At 39.9% G+C, this 20,791-nt stretch overlaps 1 protein-coding gene across 4 annotated transcripts in view; it reads left to right on the plus strand.

Moving 5' to 3' along the window:
• The window catches only part of LOC103043591 (muscular LMNA-interacting protein), a 67,323-nt gene that overhangs the window by 20,677 nt on the left and 25,855 nt on the right, over positions 1–20,791 (plus strand). For 2 of the 4 annotated variants that reach the window (XM_007239476.3, XM_007239477.3), the window contains exons 4-11: positions 9,255–10,886; positions 11,171–11,242; positions 12,844–12,924; positions 13,013–13,096; positions 13,185–13,244; positions 13,355–13,405; positions 18,034–18,078; positions 18,787–18,909. In XM_007239476.3, the coding sequence (XP_007239538.3) occupies positions 9,255–10,886; positions 11,171–11,242; positions 12,844–12,924; positions 13,013–13,096; positions 13,185–13,244; positions 13,355–13,405; positions 18,034–18,078; positions 18,787–18,909 (2,148 nt within the window). Of the gene's footprint in view, positions 1–9,254; positions 10,887–11,170; positions 11,243–12,843; positions 12,925–13,012; positions 13,097–13,171; positions 13,245–13,354; positions 13,406–18,033; positions 18,079–18,786; positions 18,910–20,791 lie in introns of those variants that run through there. The other 2 variants (XR_453733.4, XM_022686540.2) reach the window with 2 other exon arrangements.

The raw sequence follows: 20,791 nt of genomic DNA on the forward strand, positions 1-20,791 counted from the left end.
AGACTTTACATACTGCGAACGGAGCTGCAACATGGCTGGTTTAAAAAAAATACAGTAGCCTACTAGGAATGTCGCAAGAATAATGTGGTAATAATAAGTGGGATTAGTTACTTGGACTGCCATTTTAAGAAGTTAGAAAGGAAAGGAGCATTTTCCGCTCATGATCTGTAACAGGACTGCTGTGATTATTATCAGTCAGTTACATTTATAACCTGCTGCTTTATAATGATCTAGTGTTACAGTTAGATAATACAGTCTCCAGATTTTGCTGTGGAGGCGTTGCTACCGGTAGCCTAGCCTATATTGCATTTTGAATTTTAGACATAACACTTTAAATGGGCCAATAAACCACGAACCTTCAAACCTAAAGTCTTTGGTAGAGAGTCAAACCCGCTCTCCGGGTTGGTAGAAGGGAGTGTCCCCTCTATGTCGGCCTGCCTGCTCCTTAACGTATACTGGGCACCATGGCACTGGGCACAGACACAGGAGGTAACAAAATCGTGGACATCCTTTCTCAGGGAGTCCCACCAATAACGTGATTAAATGAGCTGTAAAGTACGAGACTCACCCAGATGCCCAGAGAACACTGCCGAGTGAGCCCACGTAATAAGAGGTACGAACAGTTTACCCGGGGGAGTACCCTCCAGGTACGACCTGTCGGATCTGCTCATTGAACTCCCACTGGATGGCCGCAACAGTGACTGAGGGTGGCAAGATGCGTTCAGACTTCGAGCTATCCTCCCCTTGACAGAAAAAACTCTGGATAGAGCGTCGGCTTTAGTGTTGCGGTCGCAATCTAAGCGTGCCTGGCGGGAATTCACGTCATTTATGGTGACGCCTGAGGAACTGATAACATAGCCTAAAAAGATGACTTGTTCACTGTGGAACTCGCATTATTCGGCTTTAGCAAAGAGATTGTTTTTGGGAGTACTTGACAGATATGAGCAACTTGGTGAAGGGTAAATAAATTAGAATATCCTCTATAAGTGAAATAACAAAGCAGGCTAGCATGTCACGGAAAATGTGATACTTAAACTCATCACTAGATATTTGTAGTGGCCGCGAGTTATGGTGAAAGCGGTCTTTTATTCATCACCTGCTCAAATGCACACTAAATTAGAAGCACTACATATGTCTAATTTAGTGAAATATGAAGTGCCCCAATACTGTTCAAGGGCTACCAGAATAAGAGGAAGTGGGTATGCGAATTTTGTAGTGATAGTTTTGAGACCACAATAATCAATGCAGTCCTCCATCCTTTTTTTTTTAACAAAGAAGAAACCTGAACCTACTGGGGACTGATGTAACCCTGAGCTAGAGCTTCAGTAACATATTCATCCATATCTTTCTCCTCCTCACATGTCAGGGGGTAAACTCGGGATTTGGGCAGTGTGGCACGTTCAATAAGGTCAATAGCGCAATCATAAGGTCTATGAAGTTCGGTAGCTTTAATGGGGATAAAGACCTCTAAAAGATCAGAATTCTCAGAGGGGCTTGACATACGGGACTTTTTAATAAAGTTTTCACACACACACACACACACAAACTGTCTCTTAAAAACATAAATATAAAGTACACTTACTCCCTAAACTTTGCTTTAGAGTGGAGAAATTCTAAGAACACAGCAGTTTAGGAACACACGCAAACTCCTCTCTCCCCTTCTGACACACACAGGCAGGACATGACCCTTAGGCCTGCCCCTTCTCAACACTGATGCGCTAATAACATGGCAATCATGCCTCACACTCATCCCATTGGTTGCACTGAACAGGAAACTTACTGATAAATGGTGCAAAAACAGTAAATGGTTCTGGGAAATTTAGTTTTTCTCTATTTTATATGCTTTACATTCAAATATTTACTTTGCTTACAGAGTGAATTTTGTGGCAAAAGTGTTAAAAAATAAAAAATCCACAATCAAAATTTTGTTGCAAACACAAAAAAATAAAATAAAATAGCAAATATATATTTTTAATATAATTGGCTACTTTATTATATTTAAAAACAAATGTTTGTGTTTGTAACGTTTATTTTTCCTTTTGATTTTTTACATTTTTGATTGCGGATTTTATTTTATAATTTTTTTTTGTGTAAAACTTTTGGCATAAAATTCACTCCACACACAGATTTTAATAGTGGATATTTAAATGTAAGCTGCGGTCCAATTTGAAGGCAGCTGCCTAGGTAGCATTGCCTTTAAAAGCAGCTCCCTTGTAAGGCAGCAATTTAACCCATAAAGAATCTTATGAGGCAGTGCGTTTGGGACACGCTCTGGAGACAGCATACCGTTTAGCGCGCTGTGCTCCTGAGCTCTGTTTACTAATAGCTAAAGTTATTAACCACTAACCTGAGGATAAATCTCAAAGCAACGGCAGATACTTCTCTTTAATCACCCAAATATTACAGATAAACTTAAATATTCATGATTTACTTTAATTATACACTTTCTCTCACTTTGTACTCCGAGTATGGTCAGTTTTATTTATGTATTTAATTTATATTTGATTACCTGCCTTACAGAAATGCATAATGAATGTAACCATAATATAACAAATATTTTGTATAAGCCTTCAAAACTAAATTATCAAACTAAGCTACATTTTACACAATAGCATATTCAAACACAGCCAGCTAATCTATTTTACCTTTAAGCTGCATAAATTAGAAACATAACATGTTTCATTAGCTTCTTTATTTGCAAATAATTGTGAAGTTCACCCATAACCATTAGTTGAGATGTGATACTACAATAAGCATAATAACACTAAAAACACAACAAGCTAAATTCATAATGTTAAGAAAGAAAACTTTATTAAATAAAAATAAAAAAACTCTTCATAAAGGGAGCTAACGATGCCTCCAGCCGGTCTGACCAGAGTTCACCTTCCCCGGCCCACCTTCATGCCTGTGGAGAAAATAATCTGAATTAGTAACAGAGCTAACATTGCATAATTCCACTATTTACACATTTACACATTAAATAAATTAGTTACAGGTTAATCTACAGTTATTCCCCCTAACAGTTACACTATTTACTATGGGTGTGACGAGACACTAATACCACGAGACGAGACGAGACACGATATTGGGTTCACGATAAGGAGACGAGACGAGATTTAAAAATTAAATTTTAAAGAAAACTTTTTTTTGGACAAAATCATATACCGCAAATGTAACGTGGAGGAGGCAGGATGTAAACGCAAGTCTTTTTTATTTTCCATATTTAAACTAACAAAGAAAAGAACACTAGGGAATATAAAAAGAAAAGGTAACTAAAACAAAACACTATGAAACAGAGGATAAACTAAAATACTGGACCAAACAAGCAAGCTACCCAAACAAAGAAACAAACTAAATAAAGCAAACCTGAGACACTGAGGACAAACAACACAGCAGGTCTGTGGCTAAACAAAACAGATGAACACAATCTGGACAGAGTAACATGACAAGTTGAGACAAAAGATGCGACAAACTACAAAGGAGCACATGGGGTATTTATACACAGGCACACACTAGGGACACCTGTGGAGGTAATGAGGGGGGCGGGGTTACAAAGGAGACAGGAGGGGTTACAGATGACAAGGCGGGGCTAAGGCGGAGACATGACCAAAACACAGTAGCACATGGCTGGGAAACATGACAGGTAAACAAAACACGAGAACAGAGGACAGGAGCAGGAAGGAACCAAAAAAGGAAAGACACTGGACAGACACAGGCTAAGGTGTAACATTACCCCCCCTCAACGGCGCCACTACCAGAGGCGCCGAGATGAGAGAGGGAACAGAACGAAAGACAAGTCTAGACAAGAACAGGGGAAGAACACAGGACAAGACAGGGGACTGGACTAAGGACTAGACATTGGACATCAGGGGAGACTGGACAGTGGACGGAGAAAGAGACTGGACAAGGGACTTAGACTGGACGAAAGACTGGACAGAGGGCTGAGACAGGACAGGGGACTTAGACTGGACAGAGGGCTGAGACAGGACAGGGGACTTAGACTGGACAGAGGGCTGAGACAGGACAGGGGACTTAGACTGGACAGAGGGCTGAGACAGGACAGGGGACTTAGACTGGATGAAAGACTGAACTAGGGGCTGGACACTTAACATAGATGAAGACTGGACAGGAGGCTGAAACAAAGGTGGAACAGGGCCGAACACAGAACCAGGGGTTGAAACAGACTGGACCAGGGATGCATATGGGGACTGAACAGGGGACCGAGCAAAAGACTGGGCAGTTGACGGGGCAAAATTAGATAAAGGAACAGGGACCATAATTCGGATGGGGACAGAAACCAATACAGTGACTGGGACAAGAACAGAAACACAGCTAGACAAGGACACAGGGACACAGACGGACACAGGAACCACAACTGGGAGAGATACAGGAACATGTACAAACAATAATGGCCCAAAATTTGCAAAAGTCTGAGGGGCCAGCTGGGGTATAGCTCTAGGAGCTCGTGACCTGGGAGCAGGCCTGGGGATAGGCCTGGGGGCATACAAAGTTCTGGGAGTGGGCACAGGGTCAGAGGCGGCCGGAGCCGCGGGCACAGGGTCAGAGGCGGCCGGAGCCGCGGGCACAGGGTCAGAGGCGGCCGGAGCCGCGGGCACAGGGTCAGAGGCGGCCGGAGCCGCGGGCACAGGGTCAGAGGCGGCCGGAGCCGCGGGCACAGGGTCTGGAGCAGTGGGTACCACGTGGGCGGCAGGCACTGCTGGTGCTGAGGCTGGAGCAGTGGGAGCTGCTGGCGCTGAGGCTGGAGCAGCGGGAGCTGCTGGCGCTGGAGCTGAAGTAGCGGGAGCTGCTGGTGCTGGAGCTGAAGCAGCGGGAGCTGCTGGTGCTGGAGCTGAAGCAGCGGGAACTGCTGGTGCTGGAGCTGGGGCAGCAGGTGCTGGAGCTGGAGCTGGGGCAGCAGGTGCTGGAGCTGGGGCAGCAGGTGCTGGAGCTGGAGCTGGGGCAGCAGGTGCTGGAGCTGGGGCAGCAGGTGCTGGAGCTGGAGCTGAGGCAGCAGGTACTGGAGCTGGAGCTGAGGCAGCAGGTACTGGAGCTGGAGCTGAGGCAGCAGGTGCTGGAGCTGGAGCTGAGGCAGCAGGTGCTGGAGCTGGAGCTGAGGCAGCAGGTGCTGGAGCTGGAGCTGAGGCAGCAGGTGCTGGAGCTGGAGCTGGGGCAGCAGGTGCTGGAGCTGGAGCTGGGGCAGCAGGTGCTGGAGCTGGAGCTGGGGCAGCAGGTGCTGGAGCTGGAGCTGGGGCAGCAGGTGCTGGAGCTGGAGCTGAGGCAGCAGGTGCTGGAGCTGGAGCTGAGGCAGCAGGTGCTGGAGCTGGAGCTGAGGCAGCAGGTGCTGGAGCTGGAGCTGAGGCAGCAGGTGCTGGAGCTGGAGCTGAGGCAGCAGGTGCTGGAGCTGGAGCTGAGGCAGCAGGTGCTGGAGCTGAGGCAGCAGGTGCTGGAGCTGAGGCTGAGGCAGTAGGTGCTGGAGCTGAGGCAGCAGGTGCTGGAGCTGGAGCTGAGGCTGGAGCAGCGGAAGCTGCTGGTGCTTTTGAAAATCTGAGCTTCAGTAGCTCAAAGAGTCCCTCCACCGTCTTTGCCTTTTCAGGCCTTTGGTCCGACACAATGTCCGCCCATTGTGAAGCCCTACCCCTCAGTAAAGTCTTGATAAAAAGTACCTTTATAAGTTCTGGAAGGGTAGGGCACAACAAATGGTCGAGGTAGAGGGAGCACTGCATGATGAAGCCCTCACAGGTCCCGTGTTCCCCATCATATTCACAGGGGGAAGACATCAATGAGGGTAATACCAGCGGCTGTCCATCTTGAAGCATGGAAACAAGGCTCTCCAAAAACTCCTGCTGTTCCTGCATCGCCGAATAATGACTTGCTACATCCTCAGTGGGTCGCATCTTATGTAACGTGGAGGAGGCAGGATGTAAACGCAAGTCTTTTTTATTTTCCATATTTAAACTAACAAAGAAAAGAACACTAGGGAATATAAAAAGAAAAGGTAACTAAAACAAAACACTATGAAACAGAGGATAAACTAAAATACTGGACCAAACAAGCAAGCTACCCAAACAAAGAAACAAACTAAATAAAGCAAACCTGAGACACTGAGGACAAACAACACAGCAGGTCTGTGGCTAAACAAAACAGATGAACACAATCTGGACAGAGTAACATGACAAGTTGAGACAAAAGATGCGACAAACTACAAAGGAGCACATGGGGTATTTATACACAGGCACACACTAGGGACACCTGTGGAGGTAATGAGGGGGGCGGGGTTACAAAGGAGACAGGAGGGGTTACAGATGACAAGGCGGGGCTAAGGCGGAGACATGACCAAAACACAGTAGCACATGGCTGGGAAACATGACAGGTAAACAAAACACGAGAACAGAGGACAGGAGCAGGAAGGAACCAAAAAAGGAAAGACACTGGACAGACACAGGCTAAGGTGTAACAGCAAACTTAACAGACTGGTTTCTCTCACACATTGATTCTATAAGGAATAGAAATAAGAATAAAAAATAAAAATACAACTTTTCTAGGTCTTATATAGTGCAAACCACAACCAGTCATATTAAGCCTATGGTTTGTGTTTTTTTTTCTCCTAAATCTCTTGTAATTTAACTATGCAGAACCATAACCAGTCATATTAAGACTATGCTTGAAGTGCAAACAGAGACAGAACATGTTTTTAAATACAGTACAGAGCTAAGGGATTAGTACAGCTGCCTATGAAACAGTCACGTGTAGGATTTACTTACAGTATTTATATATGGTTTGTGTCTTGTTGGTCACTCTGTTACCGTTTATTGTTTTCACTGGAGCCAAAATGCAGCCAGACATACAACTTAAAAGAAGCAGAAGCATCTTCTATATCAGGGGTATTTAATTATATTAAATAATTAAGTGCTATATCCTGTAAGGTTGTTTGAACTGAATGATGTAAAAATATAGAAGAAGAAGAAGAAGGAGAAGAAGAAGAAGAAATGCCTCTCTGGACAGATTTTGTATACATTTCTCGTCTGTCTCTCTGTCGGCGTGACGAGTTTCCGCCCGTTCTCGTTTTTCCGCCCGATCTCGGGCTCCCTATGTCCTTATACAGGCGTTTTTTCACGGTCGCGGTACCGGGACCCTGACATCACGGGTTCGATCCCGCGTGAGGAGCGGTGTGTTTATATATATTTTTTTCTTACCGCGTCTGCACAGATCTGATTGACTGAAGAGAGCGTTTGGTGATCTTACCCCACACGTGATTGGTCTATGAGTTTACTGCGCCGCACAATTAAATCCTTCTCAGTAGTTTATCGGTTTGGACAACGTTTGGGTCCGGACCGCGGTCCGCCCATTAGTGACCTCTGTTCTACACAAATGCCCGAATTTTCCTCTTCTGCTGAGAGCTGCTCTCACACTCGCTGCTACTGGGTTGCCAGATCCCTCTTAAAAAGTCCACATTAAACTGTTTTTTTTTCTCCCTCGAGAGGTTTAAGCTTGACGAGAAATAACTTCACATTTAATCTCGCGAGATCTCGTGGCACGATATCTCGTCACACTTCCTCAGCGCCGCAGCTGTAATTAGTACTCTGTAACTCAGCTAGATATGTTTTAGCTTACGTGGTAAATTAGCGTGTAAAATAAGGACTGCTTTCTGTTACTGCTTTCTTTTGCAGTCCTTTTACTTGTTTATTAAGCTGAAAGTTCTGTTATGTACACAGTGTTTTACACAGTACTTACATCAGGGAATTCTACAAAGGTTTATTTGTTGACCCACATGGTAAGAACTCAGTAAAACCAGATAAATTAGCCCTGTTTTCTTCAGTGTACGGGGACTGTGTTGGTACTTATCATCAAGTTACTGGAGTTTGTATCTCACACTTACCAGGTTAATATCTACAACCTGTAAGATATGTCAGTGTAATGAAATTGAACTGTTATCGTTTTTACCATCTTACTAACCAAAATAATTACCTTGTACTTTGGAGTTTGTACCTCCCACGTACCTGTTTAATACCTAGAACCTGTGAGACAGTTCAGTGTAATTAGGCAAGACTGTCCTGGTACTTACCATCTTGTTACCCAAAATAATTACTTAATACCACAGTGTTTGTACCTCACAGTTACCTGGTTAATACCTAAAACTTATGAGACTGTAAAAGAAAGGGTTACCAAAATGTATATAATGGAATTTGGGACAGTTCATTGAATGGCTCATATGAGACCTGCTTTAAATCTGTAAAACTATATAAAATTCAAAAAGCTGGTCCAAAATAAAAATAATACAATGTTTTGTGCAACATGTGGGACATAAATCATATCAAATACTACACTAAAAACAATGATACTTTTTAAAAAAATAATCTGTAAGCCTAATATAAATTTTGTAGGGGATTAAAAAGGGTGTTGTTAAATGTAATTTCTTTAAAACCAGTTACAGAGAAAATAAAAGCTCAACAGGAAACAGCAGAATACCTCCACGAAGTACCACACACTCTGCCGATATGTCTTGTGGTGGGGGAGCCGAAGGCTAGGCTACCAGTAGCAGTCTGCACACTGTTTTATCTAACTGTAACACTAGAGCGTTAATAAGCAGCAGGTTATAAAAATAGCTGACTCATTATAATCACAACAGCTATGTGGGCGATCATGAGCAGAAAATGACCCTTTCCCTTTGATCTTCTTAAAATGACAGCCTTCTTTTCATATTTAATATTACAACATGATTCTCATAATATTACTACTTTAATCCCAAGACTTTATTGTTAAAGTCAACTGTTTTTATTTTTAGAGTGCGCTGTGTACTCTCAGTGCCACTGATATTATTTAAGCTTGTGCTGTCCCATTCATCACACAGCAGTCCAGCTTTTCAAAACCGGTTGCTGATAGTGGACTTTTTGACTGTTCCACACTGTCAGGATCCACTAGCAGACACTGGCAAAAGTTGCTCTTAGCAGGCCACTGGTTTCTCAGTGTTTTTTATCCAAGCCTTCCACTCAGCATGGAGCGCCACTTCAAATGCATGTTTGGGTGGGTAAAACACTTTTGAAGCTTGTTAGTCCGTAAACAAACAAAAAAAAAACACAGTTATAAAAGCCTCAGTGTTCAAGTGTTTGATGAAAGTAGTGGCTTATAGCCGTAAATTAAGGTTGTATCATAGCTTCATTATTGCGTGCATCGTCCATTGCAATAATCAGCAAAATGCTTTTGTACTACAATGTTATCATATTATTAATTTTTTTCTTTGTTTCTTTTTTTCTCAGCTTAAATGTACTGATAATTCAGCTTTTAGCTCATCCCCCTCTCCAGCCACGGCTAATGTTGAAATAACTTGCCCAAGCTCCAGGCCTGGTCCGATGACCATGGAGCCAAATGATAAACAGCCAACCGTCTCTCAAAAAGGGTGTCGCAACACAGTTGAGAGTGCTGAGGTCAGCCCGGAGCTGTTTTTAAACCATTTGTCCCAGAGAGAAGAGGAGGTCCTGAGCCCCGCCAGCTCTGTGGACCTTTTCCCATCTATCGCATCGTCTAAGGAGTCCATCCTCTATGATTGCTGGGAGCAGGAAAGAAGCTGGTCTGCCCTCCCAATGTTTTCCCCTGGTGGTTCTCCACTTTCCTTCAGCCGGACTGTCTCCCCGTGCTCCTCCGTGAGGTCAGGAGCATTTACGCCATCAGTGCTGAGAATCAAGCGCCACACACTTGCCCCGGGATCCAGCCTGGTACAGATGCCACACTCCTCTGGACAGGCAGTCTGTTGTGACAGCCAAGCTCCTTCACCGTGTCCTCTGTCACCACGTGCCCGCCACAGGCCCCCGCCCACCCAACTATCCTTGTTGACGGCCATTCTGAGGAAGGGCCGCCTGCCGATTCTATCCTCTGCTTTACAGAGACCCTACTCTCCCTGCTGGCCCATCAGCCCAGCAAGCATGTCCTCCTGTACGGCCTGCACGGCAGCCTCTAACATAACCCCTGTGGAGGCTAAAAAAACCTGTGCCAGTGATGTTATGGCTTTTATGGAGCCCAGTGAAAAGGCAAGACCTATGCCTCCAAGTTTAATCAACAACAGCACTCTTTCTATGTCATTCAAGGAACCTAAAGTTAGCACTGCTTCACTACCACTAAGAACACCTGACACATTTCATTCACAATTCAGTTCTGAATTCAGTGCAGTTGTTCCATCGCCCATATACAACAATTCACAGACCCTGCCACGTTCCCCTCCTTCAGAACCTGCTCTTGGATGCCAATCCAAGTCGGGTTGGACAGGAAACCATGAGCCCACACTCTCTAGCCCCTTGCCCTTTTCATCTTTTTCCACATCAAGGCCCATGTCTCCTAAATTACACCACGTGTCCTGCTGCAGTTCTGAGAATTGCAGTAGCCTCTCAAAAGTGGCATGTGTTTTATCTGCAGAGCATTCAGAACAATCTCACAGAATTCTGGAGTTTCCCCGACAAGGACACGGACATAAATCAATGGACCCCTTTCTTATTCCGAAGAATGCAGAACTATCATTGGATGTAAAAGACAGACAGATGCAATGTGATCCTTCGACCATGCCCGACCTCAAACCTGCTCAACAATCCAAAGACGTCTTAGCTTCAACTGTCCTAAAAGAAGCAAATTTTCACTTTCAAAATGTAAAAAAGGACAATCTAGAGCGAGTTCTCTTAGCGTCCCCGGCTTTAAAACTGTCTCCTTCTTCCAGGCCACTGGGCCTCACACGCCTTTCTGACACTCCAGATTTTTCTCCTGCCTCACCCAGATCGAGCTCGCGCTCCCCCACTCCAGACTCGTACACCCTGTCTCCCTCTCCGGCGTTCCCCAGCCGCCAGCTCTCCCCTTCTCCATCCTACTCCCTCTGTTCCTCACCTTCCCCATGCCAGGACAAGAAGGTAAAATGCATGCTCTGGAGTGTCTCTGCTGCATGCCAGTCGCATGCCTCAGTGACCATGAGATCGGCGAGACATTCGCTTTATGGCAGGCATGTTACTTGACCAAGGCCCCACACACTGCTGGAAACATGATCTTCACCAACTTACGAACAAGCACGCACTATATATTTTATGAAGGGCACGGTTGGTGTGCAGTTAGATTGCATGGTGTTGGAGTTTTATTAAATGTTGTGCTGAGTGATTATTTCCTTAATTACATATTGTATAACCATTTCTTTAAATAGCCATACAAGATTAAGTCCACCTACAAGGCACTGGCTGCTATTCCCACAAATACACTCCTTTTGGAACAGCAGGTGAGTGATTTTCAATACATTGCAATCATCATTACACTAACTGACAGCCACTGACAATGTGCTCCATAATTATGACCCAGAATGATCATCCTTCAGTATCAGCAGTCATCTCTATTATATTTGACATTTAGATAAATTTTCAATCTTCTCTCTACTTGTATATATATATAAACTAAGAATGGGATAATACAATAGTGATATTGAAACACCAGAATAAACGTAGAACAAATACTGGATTTTCCCGCACTACGAGGCATACCGGATTATAAGCAGCACTATAAAGGCACATTTATTTTCTAGTCTATTTTCATATATAAGGCGCACCAGATTATAAGGCGTATTATGCAACACTAGTAAGGAACTAGAGTGTTGCCATGTTTTCTTTCTAATTCATCAGGTCTTGCTGCTGGGTGGTGGTGGGGGAGTAACAAAGTTCAGTAAAGCTAAGCTAAGTTAACAAAACTGTAACTTTAAAACAATACATTTTCTTTTTAAGTTAAACAAGTGCTAGATGTTAATTTACATAGATTTTTCTGCTGAAAACTGTTTATTTAAGAGAGTAAAGTGTTTTCGTTTATTTCCAGTAAGCTTAGCTTTTCAGATTTCCACTAAAGCTGGGTGCAGCAGCATTATTATTAGCGGCTAACTGCTAACCGCCCAACAACGCTACACTGAAAAATCCTGAGTGTTCTGGTAAGCCAGGGTGCCACAGTAAATGCCCAGGCTTCAGTCTGATATACTCACGTCTGAGCAGCGAAAGGGCTAGCAATTAGTGCAGCATTTAATGCTAATACTGCTCCAGTCTCAGCGCTGGAGAACTATACTAAAACTCCTGTAACTTCTGTATAACGTACTTTAGCAGACCTGCTTACAACCAAGGTTTAAAGGATTTAAAATGTGCCTTAGTGTGAAAAATATGGTACTCATTCAAAATATCACTGTAAAAACAAAACTTAAACATGTTCTCCTTTATGTGATTTTTAAGTCAGAAATTAATAACTAATTTCTTCAACTCACTCTGTTAAGTGTCTTGTTAAAAGTTGGTCTACATAAAAATAACCTGTGTTAGTGAAATTTACATATTGTATCTGAACCCAAGTTGAGGCCAAACCAACTATTCTGCACATGCTCAGTTTGACTATGTAGTTGATTCTGCAGGGGTTTTCACCTGATGTTGTTGATTTTGTGTGCACTACATCTATTTTAAGGAAAACTTACATTTTTCGTACTGCTCTTGGCAACATCTATTTGCATATTGGGTGTGTCAACCCACATTTCACTCACCATCAGGGTGTAGAAGTTGTTAACTGAAAAATGAACAAAAAATATAATGTTTCGCCCACTACATGAACACGGTTATTGTGAACCTTGTCATTGACACAACTTTTTTTCAGTTTAACCATAAAGTCAGCAGAAGGTACAATTCATAACAATTTAATATAAGTTAAATTATGCCAACTAAAAATGGCCTGGGAATGCTCACACCAGCAAGTTGTGAGGTATTTTTTTGTGAAAGTTGAACATTGGCCAGTGTGGCCAGTCAAGGCAATGTAAGTTTTAGGTTTAATTATTTTAATATCCATCCCATCTTTCTTTTGAAGGCAATTAATGATGACGTTGAGAAGAATGAGGCTATTATGGACCCTACTGACAACTTTGCATGGGAGGACCCTCATTCTCAGGTATTTCAGAACTGAATTGCCTGAATGCAAATGCAAAATCCAAACAAAATTCTAAAGCTGAGGAATAATGTTGTGTACCACTGCACAGATGTGCACCCCTGCCCAGCTCAGACAGCAGTCTGCAGAACTTTATGCAGCAATTGATGAAGCATTAGAGGATACAAACCTAACAGTGAGTTACCATTCAATACACTCTAATTCATCACATAAAACATCTACATTTGTGTTGTAATTGATAAGTGTTTAGGATTTTTTTTCAGCATAAATCAAACCCTGCGAACAATCTTGCTGTGACGTCTGCTGCTTCAGAAACACCAAGGGTAGGTAACTGCGTGCCGCTGTGCCCTCTTCAGTGTGATGATGCTTTCTTTTAAAACAGTTATATGAGAAAATATGTGCTCACACATTTCCTTTTCCTCTGTGCCCACAGAAATCAGCATCATCTCCACTGCCACAGTGTTTAGGACGAGAAACAAAATATGTAAGAATCCTAGAGCTATATCTCAGGAAACAGAGAACATTATAACAACATTTAGCACATTTTTTAAAAAGGTTCCAGGAAGGTTAGCCTGAAACATTACAGAAATAATGTTCTAGGACCGTTCTGAAAACGTGTGATGTAATGATGATTTGATCAACATTATTAGAACGTTTCTCACATAAAAAACATTATGGAAACATTAAAAGTAACATTCCCAATTAATTTATTGATACAAATCATATTTAAACGTTAAATAAAAATGTTTTAAGAACAACCCGAAAACTTGACAGATTTTGCAGCTCATATTACTGCAGCTAAGATCTTTCATTTAGACAGAAGGTTTTCTTTAAGAAGGTAATACTGTCTAAATACTGATGTTTTTTTGCACTTTTCTTTTTAACTTTCTGCAAAGTAATTATACAGTTAAACATGCAAGTCACTGATGATTATTTTTTATTTATTGGGCTTTTGTATTCTGCATTTGATGTATTTATCCAGCTATTTTTTTCTGGCTGAAAGTTTATGTGTAATAGGTCTGAGGTCTGCCTTAGTGTCTTTTGAGAGTCTTCATTTCTATTGCGTGTTTAGCAGAGGTGGAAAAAGTACTGGAAAATTGTAATTGAGTAAAAGTACCTTTACTTTGCTAAAATTCTACTCAAGTAAAAGTAAAAGTACTCATCTAAAAATCTACTCGAGTAAAAGTAAAAAAAAAAGTACTCAATTTAAAATGTACTTTGAGTAAAAGTTACATAGTCACTTTTAATTCTTTGATATAAAAAGTACAACAAATAATAAATTAAATAGTTTTAAATGAACTATTATGACACATAATAATTTGGACCTTTCAGACAGTATTTGTTCAGACCACCCCATAAAAAATTTTCAAGAACACGTGGCATAGGTTTCTATGATCCATTTTTTTCTTTACTGTTAAAAATATAGGTGACTATAAACCGTATTTTTAAAGATGTACAGTTCATTATGATAAGCTCGCTGCATCCTTTCCCACCTAATCAGTGTATATATATATATTATTTATGTTTTACAGTACTCAGATCTAATTAATGGACGTAACTAAGACTAAATGACAATATAGTAAGTTCATGGCCGTGCATTCCAGCCAGAGTAACTTTAGCTCTGTTTATAATCTCCACAGCGCTGTGTTTACTGTTTACATAAAGCCTGTATTAAGTCTAGAACTTGCCTATGTTGTACTAAACTAACCACACATATTAGACAGTATTAATAATAATCAGCAATCCGCTGTCGTTATGTTATTATGGTACATTGATGGTAATCTCACTGATTTGTTATAAAATCAATTTACCTGCTCTAAAAACCTCTGCCTCCTCCACCCGCTTCCTGTGCGTGGGTGACATAACGCTGAGCACGCTGTTTCACATTAAAATTCCACTCAAAATTCCATGCTCTGCGTTTTAAAATTCATTAATTGATTCCTCGAGGCACAGAAAATTAATCTATCAATTTTTTTTAGCGAGTAACTCAAATTACTCAAGTAATCGTTTCACCCCTACAAATATGTAACGCCAAGATCTGGAGATGTCCCTGGTGTGAATATGTAACTGCAAATAATATCTGGACTTTTTATGTGGGAAATTGAAGTTATTTTATCTTATTCATACTGAAAAATACAGAGCGATGCCACCCTTCATGTTATCACTTTATTATCATTCATATCAGCACAGTGACCAAGATAAATAGGTATTTAGACAATTCATCTGCACCTTTTTTCAGGCTTAGATTGCACGATTTTACCTGATCTGAGCTGCGCTTAACAGGCGAGTTCTGATGCAAGTGTTGTCTTCCTCCGCTTGCTGCCACCCTTTGATGAGTTTAGTGACGGCTCTGTGATGCCTGAGACTGATCACAGCCACAGAGAGCAGCTGCACATTCAAGGTAGACCGTGCGCCCACAGCACGACCAGGAGCAGGCAACCCATGACGCAGACCAGCAGGTCCACGAGCGCCAGGTTGACCAGCAGTGCACTGGTGGTTGTCTGAAGGGACTTATATTGGCGTACTGCGTGCACCATGCGTTTCAGTCATTGGTCAGGCAGGGGCAGGGAAGATTACAGTGGAAGTTGGGGTCAAAAATGGCTGCGTAATTAATCTGCATAAAAAAAAAAACATATTTCGGCAAATGAACCATGTGCATTAACACTTTAACGCTGACAAGCCTACGTTTTTTCATAATGTTACATCTTCCACTTTTTATTGATAATTCACAAAATCAAATCCAGCAACTACACTTTGCACAGATGCTTATAAACTATGATATAAAGTACAATATAAACGTTGGTGTTATTTTGCAAAGCAACATTGTTCTTGTCTGAGTGGAGAGTTAAATTGCGTCTAGGCTGAGACGGCTGTCACACTCTAAAGAAAAATCATTAACTTTTTACTTTGTTGACTTTTTTGCTTTAGGCTACTTTATTAAGACAGATGAACTGGATAACAGTCAGACTATGCATGTTCACTAGGCCTAGTGAGTGATGACCATGCTGATTTTTATCTGTAGTTCATCCCTTATCTCTTTTTTCTTGAAGTACCCACAAGATTGCTTTGACCTTTTCACTGCTGATTCTGTTCGTGATCAATGAGCCACCTGCTGTGTATGATCACATGGTAGCTCATTCCTATTTTACTGTCAATCAAGCTCAGCTCAATCAGGATCATGTTGCAAGGTTGGGGTGCATGAAAAGCCTAGCTTTTTATAAAAGCTATATGTAGAGATCACTGCTGAGATGATTCAATATAATAACTATTGTGCAAAAAAAAAAAAAAAAAAAAAAAAATATATATATATATATATATATATATATATATTTATATTTATATATATATATATATATATATATATATATATATATATATATATATATATATTTATATATATATATATATATTTATATATATATATATATTTATATATATATATATATATATATATATATATATATATATATATATATATATATTATCCTGTCATTCAATTTTTTTCTGCTGTGGACTGAAAACTTAACGATAAACATTTCTGATTTTTACAGGTATTCACATCTGGATCTGATACACAGTTCAGAAGATAAAACCTTTCATCCTAATCAATAAGCTACTGTTCACTGTTAGACTTTGTTAACAAAAGTACAGACACTTCACCGGAACATGAAAACCACTAATTCTAAAGAATATTTTTAAGGTCAGGCTGGAATTTCCCAAGATGTGTGGAGGTAGTGCCATGCCTTGAAATTGCATGGCTTCTTCTAGGATGTGCTCATTAATCTTCATTGATGTACATTGAGCTCAGAATTCTACAATTGACATTTTGTCTGTGAATTTAAAAAAGACAAACTGATTGGGAGATTCTTTATTGTGCAGCAAGATAATGAGCCAAAACCCACTGCATGAAAAAGCATCACAGAAGAAGAATGCAGAAGGTTAGTATCTCCAGTGGTCACTGGCTTGAAGCAGTTATTCCAAGTAAAGTATTTTTGACTAAATATTAAGTCTATCTTGCTCATGATTACAATGGGTGGATTCAGATAACAGGAGTTATCTTCTGAACTGTTTATCAGATTCAGATATAAATACCTGAAAATTAAAGTGTGTAAATTTAGTCTTATATTCATCTTTTAATGTCAAACCCAAATGTTTCCAGTCTACAGCAGAAATAAAGAGATTGGCCTCTCTGATTCAACTGTGTATGTAGGTAAAGGGTCAATGAGCTCACCAAATAATAATTTCCAATTATTGGTAAAATAAAAAAAAAAGACAAGGGTGCTAAACCTGCCTAATTTTGTTTTAAGAATTATTGCATACTTTTTGTAAATCCTATGAATTTAATTTCACTTCTCAAATATCACTGTGCTCATTTGCTTTATGATTATATTTTAAATTCCTTTCTCTAGAAAACATTATAAAAAATCGCACAAATGTGCTATAATGTTCTGTTAAAATAAAATAAGAAACATTTCTGCAACAGAGATTTGTTCTGTTTAAAAAAGATTATTTACTCTCACAGATCTCTTTTCTAAACAATGGTTATTTAGGGTACCAAAACAGTTCCTTTGTTCTAAAAGTGCGAACACTGACTGAATCTTACTGTATGATTCTCTGTGAGGCTTGTTTTGGATCTGTTTTCTTGGGTTTATGCTATAAGCATTTCCTATAACATGTGTGGGAGTATTTACTATTTATAGAGCTCATGCTTAGAAAGAAAGGTGCTGCATCAGGTTCCTTTTCAATGCACATATACAGAGGTGTGTTAATGAGTGCTACTCATTACTCCTACACCTGATGCTGAAGGTAAGCCTGTTTACAGTTCATGAGTCAGAATGTTGCATACAAATGATTCACCAAGGATGATGTTTGGTTAAAAAACAAAAAATCCTCATCTTGATAAGTATATCTTGACAAGTGATGTCATGGATATAAATATCCGTTTAATATTTCTCATTTTTGTATTCTGTAAGTCTAATATAAGATGTATAAGACTTTTGCCAGAGATTGTTTCCATATTCTAGAAAAGTTCCAGTTTTTAGATTCCATCTTGTAGGTTATGCTTACTTTTTGAAAGAGAGGTTTCTCTTATAACTGCTCTAATTCTTCTAGGCCAACTTTCATCTTCAAGTTCCTGGACCCGCTGAGAGAGCGATGGTGTGTATTTGATTTTTATTTTTGATTTCTGCTGAGCTGCTCTGAGAGATTAAACAGAGATTCTCTGTTCAGTCCTATACTGAACAGTGCTACTCATATCATGCTGTAGATGATTTCTGATATGCTGTATACTGAACTGTATACTATAGCGTAATTTATTTCAGTTGTGGAACATGAGTTTGCATTCTGAGCCAAATTAGGTTAAGCTTTTTCTAAAGCTGATACAACTGATGAAAAATGTATCTGACGTGCAAAAAAAAAAAAAAAAAACGCCTCTCAGAACATAAATACATGTTTTCTCTAGGGCAAAATAAAGTCAACAGCAAGCCAGACCATGCTATCTAATTAATACAAATGGCACTCTTGGCTTAAAAGTTAACTTTTTTTGCCTTCGATATCAGAATTAATTTCATGTTGATAAGAAATAATAACAGAAGTATCCAGTTGTAGTTAGACCTAAAAATATGTGGACAGTGACACAATCTGTTCATGAATTTTTAGCCCCTTGAATTAAAGCTGAAAGTCAGCACTTCAGGAGCATTTCAGTTCTTTCATTTCAAATCCAGTGTGCTCACATGCAGAGTCACTGTGTAAATATTAATGGGCCTAAATGTATATAAAAAAATACACAAACTGTTTTAAGTATTTTCTAAAAGTTTATTGTGATACATAAATATAATATCTAATACTTCTTGATCTCTACTCCAGACAAAGCCCGGAGTCATAAGACCCCTCATTGTTACAAGACTGGATGATGTGAAAGATGAAGAATATGTTCCAAATCCTTTCCAAAGATACCAAGACACACTGTCAAATCGTCACAAGTACAAGGTAAAACTATTTAAATTCCCTCTTTAATATAAGAATGCTTCATGAAAAGCAGAAAACAAAGGTAACAAAATATCTGCATAATACATGTTATATATAAAACCTTTAATAGAAGAATGTGATGGTAATCCCTACAGCTCCAAAAATGATCTCACATTAAATCAGGGGGTCAAAGAGATCCAAACAGCCGGCTTATATCACCAGATATAAAAGACGTTTTGTTTCAAATTACCAGTAAATCCTGGATGTTAATTTAAAACCTGCAAAAAGAATAAAGCTATGAATATGATGGTTTCTATAACAGCAAAATGATATAAAACATTCCCTTTAGACCTAGTGCCTAGTCCCTTGACCATCACAGGGGATTTTATCTAAAAAAAAAAAAAAAAAAAAAAATATGTTTAAAAAAAAAAAAAAAAAAAAAAAAACACTCATTTTAGGCCAGCAAGCTGTGGTTTCTGGTCTGACCAAACATTTGCAAAGGCAATGTTGGTTATTCAAATGTTTTTATGTTATGAAAGTAACTCTGCATTGGGATTGGTCGAACATATTGTGCTTACATTTGATTAGCTACAATAAAGGGATTTATGACTTTCCCCACCTTTGCATGACTACTAGTGTCTGTTTATTAATGGGAATCTTACAAATATGTTTGAATCATTGCTTTCCTACTAATAAATGACAAAATGAGGGCAGCTACTGATCAAAACATCAGCTTATCTACTTTCCTTTTTCCGCTCTCAAGTATTTCAGCTTCTGCATCTTTAATCAACTAAATCCAACAGAATTTTAAAGTTAGTTTAGTGTTTTACTTGTAAGTCAGATGTGAGGCGCAGTGCACCTAGTCTATTACACAATATCTGGAAACCTCAGATGATGCTCAGTTAAAGCACATCTAACAGACTCTTACAACCTCATGCTGTAAGACTCATTAGAGTACAGAGCTCCACTTTGGTCCTGAAATTTGAACATACAGGTGCATTAAAAAAAAAATTAAAATCATTGAAAAGTTACTTTATTTCAGTAATTTATTTAAAAATGTGAAACTCAAAGTATATAGATATATTACATACAGAGTGATCTATTTTAAGCGTTTATTTCTTTTATTGTTGATGATTATGGCTTACAGCCAATAAAAACCCAAATATCAGGGCTTTTATACCTCTTTCCTGAGTCCTAACTGCTGAATTAGAGATGTCCACAAACAATTAAAAGCCTAAAAAAAGATATATTTTTCATAAAGAATGAATTGGGCGGGGTGGCGTAAACAATAATCAAGTGCCCTTGGGGTGCCCCATCTTGCAATAAACCAAGACAATGTTACCTCTGTATTTTGAATTATTTTTTATGTATTCATCTATGAATGCCCTTCTTCTCTTCAAATAGAAAATGACCTTCTATGCCTTTATCGACTAGACAATATCCCAAAGGCTGCTGTTTCCTTTAGAGAAAATTGGATGCAGTGCTGTTTTTTCTTTGACAGGTGAAAAAACATGAGATATGCCCAGCAGTGAATTAAATGTAGTGCCCTGTAGGTGTTTCCAAAGTGGGATAAACTGTATTTGATGTTACAAGACTAAAATTAAGAGTGAATTGTTATCAATGACGACAAAGTTTAAAACTAACTTAACACACCTCTGGAATGTTCACAGCCCAAATCATGAAGTTGGTGCTCTTAGTATTTTAGTATCGCCTCTGTCCTTCAAATAGTCTGAGTCCGTCACTGGTCATACCTTGTGATGCTTCATAGACCACCAAAGGTCCACTTATTACAGTTAAAGAAGCACTGATCTAAAGAATACGAGAACGAGGGGTGTTGCTGGCGGAATATGAAATAAAATAGCGCGTGCATCGCGTGGGGGGACAAAAACTTTACAGTGTGTCC

Source organism: Astyanax mexicanus, chromosome 7 (genome assembly GCF_023375975.1).
Source record: "Astyanax mexicanus isolate ESR-SI-001 chromosome 7, AstMex3_surface, whole genome shotgun sequence".
Taxonomy (NCBI): domain Eukaryota; kingdom Metazoa; phylum Chordata; class Actinopteri; order Characiformes; family Acestrorhamphidae; genus Astyanax; species Astyanax mexicanus.